The 13,416-nt window shown below is 40.5% G+C and overlaps 1 protein-coding gene and 1 non-coding gene across 2 annotated transcripts in view; both read right to left on the bottom strand.

Annotated features, from left to right (window-relative positions):
- dync2h1 (dynein cytoplasmic 2 heavy chain 1) overlaps positions 1-13,416 on the bottom strand; it is a 152,523-nt gene that overhangs the window by 27,752 nt on the left and 111,355 nt on the right. Inside the window, exons 84-86 of the mRNA XM_078167136.1 lie at positions 8,776-8,886; positions 5,982-6,051; positions 5,551-5,636 (exon numbers count right to left, since the gene is read on the bottom strand). Coding sequence (XP_078023262.1) covers positions 5,551-5,636; positions 5,982-6,051; positions 8,776-8,886 — 267 coding nt within the window. The remainder of the gene's footprint in view (positions 1-5,550; positions 5,637-5,981; positions 6,052-8,775; positions 8,887-13,416) is intronic.
- Positions 6,299-6,372, bottom strand: trnat-agu (transfer RNA threonine (anticodon AGU)). Its single transcript has one exon. It is a non-coding gene; the product is annotated as a tRNA-Thr (tRNA).

A 13,416-nucleotide genomic window follows, 5' to 3' on the forward strand; every position in this document is an offset into this window, starting at 1 on the left:
TGGGTTACTTTGAGAATTTGTCAACCAAACAGTAACAGATGGCATTCAAAATCTTACATCCATAGCGTGCGAGGATTGAAGTATCATCCCTCACAAGTATTCCCTTTTCTTCCTAATCTTTTAACAACTGTGAGCAAGTACAGTCTTAATTACATGACTGCCATATTTGTCTACCCCAGAGATGGAATACACAAACCAGAGAATCAAGAATAACTTCTCTTGTGGCTCTCACTTTCAGGGTAACAATACACTGTGTGTATTAGTGATACTTGACACTGTTAAAACCACTTCAGCACATCAACATACATCTAATCGCCTCTGTAATGGTCAGCTCAAATGTTACTGTTATGCTAAGTGATGCTTTTCAGAAATCCAGAACAGCCAAGGTTTTGCATTACAGCCCCAATATAAACTGTCTTAAATGTCCAGTGTGAACTATCAAAAGAGCCCAAAACTAACTGGAGCTGAAAAACATATTTGAGCCTTATACTGAAGGTAACACCACCTATTAAGTCCTAATTTCCCTATTAATAATACTAATAGGTTTAAAAAAGAATTCCGTAATATGTTTTACCACAAGATGGCGACTCTACAGTGAGCTATTTATGATTATTTGGTCCCTTAACTTTGCAGCATTATGGTGATAGCAAACTAATCCATCCAAGCATTATTAAGCTCAGTTCAGACCAAAGATTTTTGATAAGACAAGTTGAAACAGGCAACTACTTGCAATGCGCCGTTTTGCAATGTTCTAAAAAGCTGCCGGTTCACACCAATGCAACTAGATGAGATGGTGTATCATCTCTACGCAACAACTTTCTCTACTTCTGTTCTGATCTTCAGCTTTTCAGGCTTTTGTTGTGGCTGAATATAATTTGTAGCTTCTTAAAATATGAATGAGGATAGTGATAGTGAGATACTGGCAACAGTTGCATTAAATAAGCATCAGATGCACTGCATTCATAATAAATATACCACAATAATATAAAAAACCAGCACCAATTCATCAGTCAGTGAGAATTTGTGTGTGAGGGGGCATAAGCACAAACAGCAAGCAGCAGCAGCAGCGACCCACCGTCTGACACCAGCACACTGTGAGGATGCAAACAGAGGGCTTGGCAGGGATGGAGCACCTGCTGCAGCAAACGAATACACGGTCTGCGGTCATTTTGACTTGATCAGTGGACTTCACTACAAGCCGATTTTATGTTGAAAGAGGTGATGTGTTTTATGTTCTAAAACCAGCTGCTGGCGATTTGACCTGCTGAGTTGCAGGTGACACTATCAACCGGCTTGAGTCAAGCTCAGACCAGCCAGTTCACACCGTTACAGCTTTTCTCTGCAGTGTTTTAAAACAGTTTTGTCTTGTCGCAAATCTTTGGTCTGAACTGGGCTTTAAATTCTCCATTTTTTTACCCCTTTGGAATCCACAAGTAGCTTAGCTTGGGAGACTCAAAACCGGCCATTGCTATTGTGGTTTGGTAAAATTTAGAAGAAAAGGCGCCAGGGCTTTTTTATTCGGTGTATAGGCTATACATTTTTACAACTGGAGAATATAAGATTCACTTCAGGCCTATAACAATGATAAAAGAAAATTAAAATGTTGAGAAATAACGTTATTCATTTCCATATAATTGTTTTGTTGGGCCACAGAGAGCCACTGGAGAGGGGCTAAAGAGAGCATGTGGCTCTGGTGTTGTAGGTTGCCTACTCATAATTTAGGGGCAACTACTGGCAGAAAAGGTACATAATATTCATAACTATGTTTTCATTAGCTTAAATTACCTGAAAATAAGAACTGTTTTGTTTGCCGTGTTTTCTATACCTTAGAATGAGCCATTCATATCTACATACTGAGCAGATTCTCCCCTATGGAGTCTGCCATGTTGTTCTACAGTAGCCCAGAGCAGACAAATCAAACAGTGGCTCTAGATAGGGCCATCAAGTTTTTGGGTCTGGCACCATAGTTCTCCTGCACGCTAAGCACATGGGAGAAGTTTCAGTTCTGCAACCTCGCCCCTAGAGGCCACTAAATCCTACATATTAGACCTTCAATAAGCTGCTGAAGGGAAGATCACCAGTAGCTGTTGAGTGAAGGTTAGACTGTTATAATATTCACTTTCTTGACTCTTCTGTCCTGGCAATAAGCAAACCTCCCATACAGTTAGTGGGTAAATCACAAAGTTAAGATCAATCCAGTTTTTGCCCAAACAAAGATGCTGCACTGTGCGTTGGAGCACAGGGAGTTGAGACATTAGTACTGAGGCTTCAGGGAGTGAAAAAAAGTCAGCTGCAATCTGACAACACATATGTACACACACAAAAAAAAAAATCATAGTGTTAAAACATAACTGAGTGTGAGGGCAGTCTCAATTTGTGAGTGTGTGTTTGTTGCACTTCGCTGCTATTCATTCAGCAGCTACAATCTGCCCACTGATGCCGTAGGTAGATGAGGTGAAGGGTGGAGGAAAACTGTGTAGGCATGTTCAGTAATTCTTTGAATGATTAAGTGTATGTTGTTTGTTTTGTAATCTTGTGCTTGAGTGTGTATTCACAGACAGTGGGACACGTTACTACTACATTTGATAAATGTGCTCGTACATACATATGTATGAGTGAAATTTCAGATTGCGCTTATGCATGCACGCATTTATCTTACACACAAAGCACTGGCTGCTTATTCAGTAAAAGATTCAATGCATGGGTCTTGTAGAGGTGTGTGTTTGCATGTTTTTATTGATTGTGTGAGTATATATCTTCAATTACTTCGTGAGCAGACAGTGAGCAACCTAGTCGTGTTTACCAGACATAATTGGCCACTCCTGCTGTTCTCCTATGGCCATCAAATTAAAGCTCGAACTTCTTCTACCGCGGCTCTCTCTCACACACATACATAAACACAGAGACATGTAAAGAGAATGAAAATGGGGAAAGTATGAATGAGAAAAGAATGGAGAAAAGCAGATGAAACGAGGACAGACTAAGTGATGGTGGAGTGGACGAGGAGCTCTGACTCTTTAAATAATTAGGGGAGGATGTTCATGGATGAGAAAAAACATCATCTGAAATAAAACAGAGATAAAAATGTATATATATATATATATATATATATATATATATATAAATATATATATATATATATGGGGGGTGAGAGGAGAAACAAATCCCTAAGAAACATACACGACACACAGACGCATGCTGCCTGGAAAATAATTATGTTATGTATGTTCACATTCTCATTTAGGGCAATCAATACTTTTTTCCCCTTAACAACTCCACATAGAGCAGGATGGCTAAGGGGGAGTACTGGGACAAAGCCTGGGAAATAGGAGAGACAGGGAGGAGAGGAGAAACAAGTGTGCAAACGTTGTGGCAGTTTAATTACAAAAACATGTTCACTGCCACAGTTCTCCCTGGTGTAAGGGTTTACTGGGACAGTGTTGATTGTGTGTTGGTTAGCAGACAAAAAGAGATACCTTCCTGCTGTAAGTGCAGGCGTGTCGTATCATTCGATTAGACAGACCACTCTGAGGCATCACTGCAATACACGCAAAGACAAATGAGTCCCAGTGCGTCTCCAGACTCAGCCACACTCGCTACCAAACTGTAAGAGCAACCGCTTATGTTGACAAGTGGAAACATGACACAGCAAACTGCAGCAAGTATCGAGTAATTACGGGTGCAACCACATCATATTTTTCCAGTGTAAAAAATGTCTCTGCATCTCTGTATTTGATTAGCCTGGACTCCTCAAACACAAGCACACCAGCTTATAAACAAAAGCCACAGACTCCAGAAGCTTTACTCAGCGGACTTAATTGTGTTCCTTCCTATTCTTTATTAGTCACTGTGCATGAGCATTGCAGGCTTATGCTCAAAACAAACTGGTTTGTGCTGTGCAACATGTCGTCAGACCATGCTGGAAAGTGTTTATAGCTGTCCAAGGCAGGGAGAAAACCCTCCTGTCATCAAGAGTGGGGAGCCATGATAATCGTTTAAATATGGGGATAACTGAGCACGCTGTCAGACAGACTTCTCTGAAAGGTATTCATATTGTTACACTCTGATGTACACATGAGAAGTGACAGAAATAAACAAAAAACGAGCATAAGAGAAGTTCAAACTGAGCTTATGGTTTCACTTTTGCAGAGGTTTAAGTAATTTTCTCATAGACTTACAAACAGCAACCAAACTGTTTTTTTAAAGATGTTGACACAAAGATTATACATTTCATTTTGTAAATCAGATTTCAGTATTTACAAAAGCTGTGGTGTTTTGGACACGTGGGTCCCAATAGTCTAATAACGCTATTGTTCAGCATCATTTCCCTCAGTGTTTTTTGATTTGTTATTTATTTTGTGCTGAGTCATCACTGCCTCGGGTTTCAACTGAGAAAATAAATAGTCTGGTTTTCTCTACAGGGATTCAAATGATGTCATTCTATACACCCTCTATCTTGTTGTGAGAGGATGATTTATCACCAGAGCTGTAGTTCAAATGAGGGAATACTGTTTTAGTCTTTCAACATTTTGAGCTGATTCTGGCACAGGTGAAACACACCATGTGGATACATTTAAAGCTGTTGCGAGACTGTTACTGTAAAGCTGAGATACTTGTCAGTTTAACAAACAAAATGAGCAACAACTACTATCATATTCAGTAGGTCAATGAAATCCATTTTCAGTTGACTCCTTTTTTTAAAATCCCTTGACAGTGTACGGCATCTTGTATTTCCCAAGCTTCCACTATCCTGACAGACAGACCCTTTGGTCTCCAGGCAGTGTGCCTGAAAATTATCAGGTGGAAGCGGCTGCTCTGGAGCCTCACCAATGTGGGGGCTGTTTTATACATTGTGTTTTGTGTTGTGTGCATTGTGTGCATGTCGACCAGCAGGCAAGTTTACTGCAAAGGCTTATATTCACAGTTGCATACACATACATACAGACACTGCCAGAGGCACAGCACAAAGAGCAAACACGTTTGCTATCTGTGCTGGTCAGTAAGGACAAAGAAAACTGATCTCTCAGGCAGTTTTTTTCTCTGTCTGTGGGTGTCAGCGCTCAGACAATGACTTTTTATGTCAGTGTTGTTGTTGTTGTTGTTCTTCCCTGTGGATATCAATGTGTGTGTTCTATACGAGTCATTAACTGGCCAGGAAATAAATAAACTATGCATTTATATAGCTGTGTAGTGTATAGATGTATGCTGTAAATATGAACTGCACTTCCCAATAATTACGTATCTGTGATAATCAGTGTGGAAAAGGTCATATGCTGTTTGTGTGGGTGTGTGTAAATACATCTTTGGGTTTTACAAGTAAAAAACTAACAAAAAGCTTGTTATTTTAAATGGCATTCAAGCATATTATCATGCTACAATTACCAGTGTGAAGTGTTTACATATGACAGAAGCTAATGCTAGTAGCATTCATAAAAGAGCTTTGATCCAATGGCAAGAAAACGTTGTTGTCTTAGCTCTGAACATTTGAGTTTATTGTGCTGAGATGAAATTTCAGAACTTTTACCACATTGTGGTGTTTGTGTATTTTACCTGTGGTATGTAGTTGCGTCTCTCTTGGCAGACAGCATGGAACCAGGCCAGACAGAACAGAGACTGGGCTCTGGCCAGGACGCCTCCTGCACACAAACAATCAACAACATGTCACAACAAAAATAATTATGATAAGCAATCATTCATGTTTTATAACCCAGAGGGCAGGCATCTTTTATAATTCATCAAACAAAATACAATAGGGAGGACTGGGAGGAGAATCCAGCATGCTGTATTCTGCTGTGGATGGCTTTTTAACTTTTTTGGACATGTTGTTTGCTGCTGTTAATTTTTTGTCCCAGACCCTGCAAGCTTGCTGGGATGTCTTTATTTACAGGACTCATAGCCTGATCTAATTAATCACACACTGATATCACTACCACTGATTACAGTAACACATAGCATTGTGTGGAAGGAAGAGAAGAGCCAACCTTTACTGATCTGCTCTGGAGTCCACGACTCGTATGTTCTTAACAGATTTTTCTTCAACCCGGGAGGAGCCTGGAGATGGAGACAGACAGACAGGGAAGGGACAAGGTAAACAAGTAAAAAGGGGAGAAAAGAAAGGGTTTTATTATGATGGAATCCCTGAAACATTCAGATGTCACATCTATTTTCAGATTGCAAGGTCTAAACATTGTGCTGTCACACAAGTACATGGAGACCTTGAACATGTATGAAAGACTTCTGTGTTGCATGGGAAGATGCTACAGGACACACTGGGTGGCACCAAAAAAAAAAACAAAAAAGGCACTGCTGGGATTTGAACCCAGGATCTCCTGTTTACTAGACAGGCGCTTTAACCAACTAAGCCACAGCGCCCTGTGGCAACAAGAACTGTGACAAAATTACAGTGAGTTTGAAGAACAAATGTAGGTATGTAAAACAAAATATCTGACTACTGGTAAAACAAAGGGTTAGGGATACTACTTGGACACAGATCTATGATACCCTCTTTCCACTGAAATTAGCGCACGCACGTGGAAACATTTGCTAAAAATAGGAAACACACTCCCATTCCTAGTAAACTTGAGCCATGACCACAGCTCTACAGCTCTTTTTTTGACTGGTGTGACATGTGAAAAGTCACAGACAGGCCAGAAAACAGTATTTTGTTTATCAATTATGTGTTCTTGGCAAGACCAAGTAGAAGCTGTGAAAGCAATGTTGAATGTGTGTCATGTTGTTTTGTTTCACAGTATGTTGTGTTGTTCTAGTGTAAACCCAGAATGCAGGAGCAGTAAACATTTGATCAAATGTAAAAAAGTCTTTCTCTCATTACAAAATTGTCATACAACTACAGAAAAAAACTGGACTGGTCAGACAATACGGAGACACTGAACAGGAAAGAGCAGATCATATCTTATAGAGGGACTGGAGAATTGCATGTAAAAGACTGTGCTGTTTAAATCATTTGTAGCTCAGCGTTAGTATCCCTGGGAATTACAAACAGAGTCTAAAATATACAGGAAAAAATATTGCTTGGTCAGGATTGAACACCCAGTAACCATTATCACCTATGTTCCTGAGTTATGCTGCACTTTAGTTGGTACATGAGTCAGCACATATTGTATCTCAGACCAAGTTCTCTGTACATTTGATTCCTCTGGCAACATTATGCTCTGTTTATAATAAAAACAAAAAGCATACATTGACATTAGTTCGCACATTATCAGCTTTGCCGAACATTTGGTACCTCCATCTGGTGGTTTTGATAATACACACAGCCAGTAATGCATATGTACTAAATTTGCCAAAATTGGCAAAACAATCCCTGCATATGTTACCAATCTCAGCAGATGAAGTGTATTTGCCATGTGATTACTTTTTATGTTGTACATCCACAGTCAGTCTGAATTTCACTTGTTTCAGCTGCAGTAGAAATGTTTTCCATTTGTGCATCAGTGAAGGTTCATCTTATGCTTTTATTTGCCCTCAAGGAAGTAAGACATTATTATTTTATTCTCACATGAAGCTACTTCATTCTGGCTCTGTATATTATCATTGAAAATACATTTGTAGAATTAAATATTTGCTCTATAAGAGGTTTGAGCTGTTGGTTTACACTGCGAGTCTAATGCAAGGCACTAAACATATTTACTCTCTAAAGCTTCAACACTAAACTGTAAAGGGGAGTTGAGTGTGGGTATTTGGGGTTTGGTGGAGGAGCTATAGTCAGTGGAATACAGTTGCTCTGACTGTAGCTTTTTAACTGGGTTTTTGCTACACGGATGCATTGCATTTTAGCCATTTTCGCTGGTTGTGGTATGTAATGTCACATACTGTAAATTCACTAGTACAGTATTATAATTAATACTACAACTACAACACATATCTTGCATGGATCAACTGAATGCCTTGAGCCTCCTCAGCAACACTCTCACAGTTCAGCTCTGTACAATCCCAATACAGTCACACTGACAAAAACAAAATACGTGTATCAGTTTATATGTATGCTGTGTGCCTATCAGCTTTGACACTTGTCCTGCAGTCCAGAAATAATATATCACAGTTACTTCACTACGGGTGTGTTCAGACATATAAAGTATGCCCATAAGTTTGTCCATGAAAGAGTGTGACTGTGTCTGAAAGCCAGAAAAGAAAACAAGTAGACAGAGAGAGAGAGATACAGGCTGTTTGTGCAGCATGCTTGGCTGCCGAAGCAGCTAACCCCTTGAGCATGACTCCCATCAGAAACACACTGAGCACTAAAGCACACATCACTAACACACAAGCTGCAGGTTTCTGTGTCTCCTTACGAATGTACAGTAAATGTGGTTTCATTGTGTCTGTAGCCATTATACAGAGGACTAAAGAAACACAAACTTCCATGAATTCACTTGACATTTCAAACAAACAGTACACATCCTACACTCTTGTGAGTATGCTGTAACCTAGTAACGTGGCCTGCTGGGGCTGAGACAAACACGACTGCATTCTGACGGAATCTGCAAAGACCAAAGGTCTATATTTGGTAAAATTAAAAGTTTCAACGCTGTATATAAATAAAACAAAATGCAGATTAAAGAGCATTTGTGCACAGTGTGCCTGCAAAACTGTGTGGGTGCATATTTGCGAGTAAAGTCGAGGTAGGTCAATACTACAGTAAACTTCTTCGTAAGCTACTGTGGGAGTATTGTGGTGTTATTGTTTCTGTGCCTGTATGTGTGGGGTGGGGAATGTGTGTGTATGTGTGTGTGTGTGTGTGTGTGTGTGTGTGAGTACCTCGTACGTGATCTTCAGACTGGACTGCAGCAGTATGGGTGGAAATCTGGGGTGAACTTCAGCTGTCAGCCACAGACGGAAGCCTGGTTTGGGATGTAGCACATTTAACTCCTGTGGAGGAAGGACAGACACACATGAGACACATTGTACACTTGAAGAGAGCACCACATGAGAGTGATATAAGACCAGACTGCTTGTGCAGTAATATCTGGCTGTAAATACAAGTGTTAGCTGAGGTCTTTCTTTCCACATGCATCTCCACCCACATACACATATGCAAAAACACACAACTATACTGACTAATACATAAAACTTACTCATAAGTTGGAACAGTTAGGAAAGACTTCATTGCACACATTGCCCAGATACTGTATCGCGTAGGTCCATCAGTTGTCTAAACTGCTAATCTTGTGTAGAGCTGCAAAGGGCTGGGATGTATCCCAGTACATCCACAAAGGTAGGATGGATTTAAAGGAGAAGTCGGGGTTTTTTGCACTTTAAGCCCCATTTCTGGGTTGTTCATGATGAAATAGAGTGGTTAAGACCAAAATAGTGACGATTGCTCCTTTTCAGAGAATTTGTCTTTCCCCTGCCTGGCTTAACACTGCTGCCTATGGCCATGTGTGAACCTGTCCTAAAACCACCCTAAACGTTCGTTTTCAAAGCCATGAAACTCACCGAGTGGTCAGTGGTGTTCGTTGATGTTCTGACATAAAAATCGCAGTAAACTGTGGTTTCCGTGATGATTTATTTGACATTTTGTGTAATCCACTGGTTTTCTATAGGAATCCTCATTGTCCGTCGGTAGTAATGCGCCACCGGAAACAGAAAGGGGGTTGTTTACGACAAGGTTGTAGTCATTGTAGTCTTTTAGCTCAGCGAAAGTGCCGGCTCAACAGTGCTGTGTGCGCTCCTGGAGGAAGAACGAGAACTAACGAAAATGTTTAAACAACTGCATAATGGATTACTCACTTGTAAACAACCTTCGCAGTACGATGCCTATGAACACAGTGCCAGCCCTCTTCTAATGCTTCTTTTCTGTGTCCCATTACATTGCAATGGTTTCCTGCCGGTTGGCAACACCCACATAAAGGAGCATTATCGTCATCAAGTGTGCTAGAGTGTACAACGCTTCAGGGTCAAACGAACAATCAAGCGGAAGTTTACACACGGGTGTGAGGCAACTGAAAAAATAGTTCCACAATTGGGATGAACAGCGAAAACATGGATGGAAACCACAGTTTGCTACGATTTTTATGTCAGAACATCAACGAACACCACTGACCACTCGGTGAGTTTCATGGCTCTGAAAATGAACGTTTAGGGTGGTTTTAGGACAGGTTCACACATGGCCATAGGCAGCAGTGTTAAGACGGGCAGGGGAAAGCCAAATCCTCAGAAAATGAGCAGTCATCACAATTTTGGTCTTAACCACTCTATTTCATCATAAACAACCCAGAAATGGGGCTCTAAGTGCAAAATACCGGACTTCTCCTTTAAACACTCGGCCTTGTTGCTGTGAGGTAAAAGTGCTAACCACAAAGTTCATACAAGAGTAGAGAAATAACTTTATACTGCACTAAATGCAGTTTTTCATATCCATAACTTTGGAGGGAAGAATCTGCTGACTCCCACATATTCCCTAAAAGCAACTTTCTAATCTTTAACTGAAAATTTATCTGAGCATAGATGTAATTAAACCGCACCATGCCAAATGATGTTTTTTACTGAGAAAACATTTCTTCATAAATGTATATTTGCAGACATGCAGGTATATTAAGTCAACTTTATTTATATAGTGTGGTCCAATGAACTATAAGGATAACAACCACTATAGTATCTATCAAGTAGATAAACAAAATATTTCCCTTTTTTCCTCTTGGTTCCTTTTTTCATGTAATTCTTTCACCATTAGAATCACTGCACAGGGACAGATTCTCATTTCTTTTTATTTGTTCCCATCTTTCTTTCTCTCTCTCTGCATCTCTTCTTTTCACTGTCTCCATCGCTGTCTCTTAATCTCAATTTCCAGCTTTCTATCTCTTACTTCTCTCCTTACATGCCTTCCTCCTCTCTTTCCATCCATCTCAAAGACTTGTGGTTAAAAATAGCAAGCTGGCACCTAAGGGTCTTGTGTCATCTGATTGGGTACTCTCACATACACACACACACACACACACACACACACACACACTGAAATGTAATCAATGTGTTTCTGCATCATTTGGAACCTAATTCATTCTCGTGGAAGCACACATGATCACAGAAAATCAAATAACACAGGAACTGACATCCCTCGAAGAAAACGCCGCTGCCTCTCATTGAGTGTGTGTGTGTGTGTGTGTGTGTGTGTGTTATGTTTTGTCAACCAGAATTCCACTGGAACAAATGACAGTATTGCAAAGAGATCCAAGACAGAAACACTGACAATGAAGAAGAGATGGGTAGATAAAGACAAAGGACAGAGTGGGAGAGAGCACAAATTTATTTTACTGTTTGCACATCAAAATCCGTCTTTGACAGAACATATCCATATTGTTCAGACTGACTCATACGCAGACAGATAATCAAACCCAACAGGCTTTACTTAAAATTGTTGCTGATTGGAAAGCTGCAGAGACAAGAACCATACGGTACAGTAATTCCTGATACAATCACAACACAATGTTTTCATAGATATGAATCATAAGGACATTATCTAATTTATTTATTATGATACAAAACACTGCAACTAAATATATCCATTGTTATTTCATTATATTGTTACAGGCAAACAGAGAAACATTTAGAGTGGTAGATAGGAAGATATATCCATAAGTAGATGGATGGAGTGGGTGATATGAAAAATGAGAGACAGAACAGTGCAAGTGGAAGAATATGAGTAGACAGGGATGAGAGGACATCTGCACTGCCAACTTCAATTATGAACACTAACTGCTCTCCTTCGCTGTCTCTCTTCCCTCCTCTCTCCTCTCTCTAACTGACCAACTGGCTCAGTGAAGGAGGGGAGGACTGGAGAGACAGATGGCAAAAAGAAGCCGGAAAAATTTAGAAACATTGAGAGATACAGTAAGACAGAGCAGATGGATGCGGCTACAGAAACAGAGGCAAATACTAACACAGAATTTCCACCTGCCTGCTGAGGGCTCGGTTCATTCTTTCCCTTTTCCCTCCTTTTACATCCACTGTATCTTCATTCTTTCTTTCCTATGCTCCCTGCCTCCCTCGTTCCCCTTGTTGCGTCAGTTTTTCATTTCAAGCTCGACTGCCGAGACCGCAACCTCAGCGGTTGCTGGGCAAAGAGCGAGACAATGAAATAGTGAGAAAAAGAGGAACAGACAGAGAGTTTTACTTATACAACATAAGATAAACAGGGAAGAATCCAGCTGGGAAAGGTAGAAACAAATGGTGGAAAAACAGGGACAAAATATGAAATTAGATACCAGGAGGAGAGAGGAGCAAGAGCTGAGAAGAGTGGAACGGGGAAGGAAAAGAGTAGAAGAGGAGAGCTGTAATAATCTATGGTTTAAGTCACACCGGGAGCACAGACAACTCTGGACAGGAGGGATCTCAGGCTAACCCCAGTGTACGCACATGCACTCACACACACAAAATAATACCCTCACACATACAGGTGAGGGCACACACATAGACACAGGCCAATCACTGCCAACAGCTGTGGTTGCAAGTGAGATATGACCTGCCACAGTGACACAGCACTGAACAAAACCCCAGCGAGAGCACACAGACACAAATAAACACAAAGAAATTGGAAGACACATATTAACCCACTTACTGTATGTACTGTGACACACAAACACATGTACACATGTGCCCAGAGACAAAGGTACGTACAAAAAGTTAGACAAATAAACAAACACACAGGGTAACAGACACAGCCGCACAAACAGCAGCACAGTGACTAATACGGGCCGACAGGTAGACAGCAAAATGTGTTTGTGCAGACAAAGGACGGAAGGTAATTTTAGATATGGAAATTTGGGTAGCCAGCAGAATGTCTTCTTGTGTTCTTGTGTTTAGCGTGTTGTAATATTATAGATAAACACTGACAAACCAGTGAAACATGGAATTACACACTCACTTGAAGTACATCACATCCTCCAGGCTCCCCCCTTTGGGAAGTATGTAGTTTGTATCTCCACTAGTCTGTATTGTTGTGAGGTGACACATTTTTTATAGGAACACTGTCCCACATGAGGCCTCTGTTGGACTCTGTTATATGTCAACATCAGTTGTATGTTTCTCATTCTTATGCAAATTTACTGGCATTCTACTGTCAGCAATACATACCATGGGTCTCATTCATGAAAAGTGAGTAAATCTGTGTGTAGATTTGCACATAAAAGCCTACGCTACTAAAAACCTACTCCGGATTCAGGAACGCCGCGGGAAAGTCAGATTTGGACTTAAGAAAAAACATTTTATTTTCTTCAGGTAGTAGTGGTGTGACAGGGACAGGCAAAGCGAAGGCCTGGAGTGAGGTAACAGATGCTGTTAATGTTGTCTCCATAGTACAAAGAACCATGTCAGAGGTGAAGCGTAAATGGTTTGATATGAAACTGGAGGCAAAGAAACGCATAAGCACACACACAAAAAATACAGCGGTCACCAAACAAACAG

This window comes from Epinephelus lanceolatus, chromosome 4 (assembly GCF_041903045.1).
Source record: "Epinephelus lanceolatus isolate andai-2023 chromosome 4, ASM4190304v1, whole genome shotgun sequence".
In the NCBI taxonomy this organism is placed as follows: Eukaryota; Metazoa; Chordata; class Actinopteri; order Perciformes; family Serranidae; genus Epinephelus; species Epinephelus lanceolatus.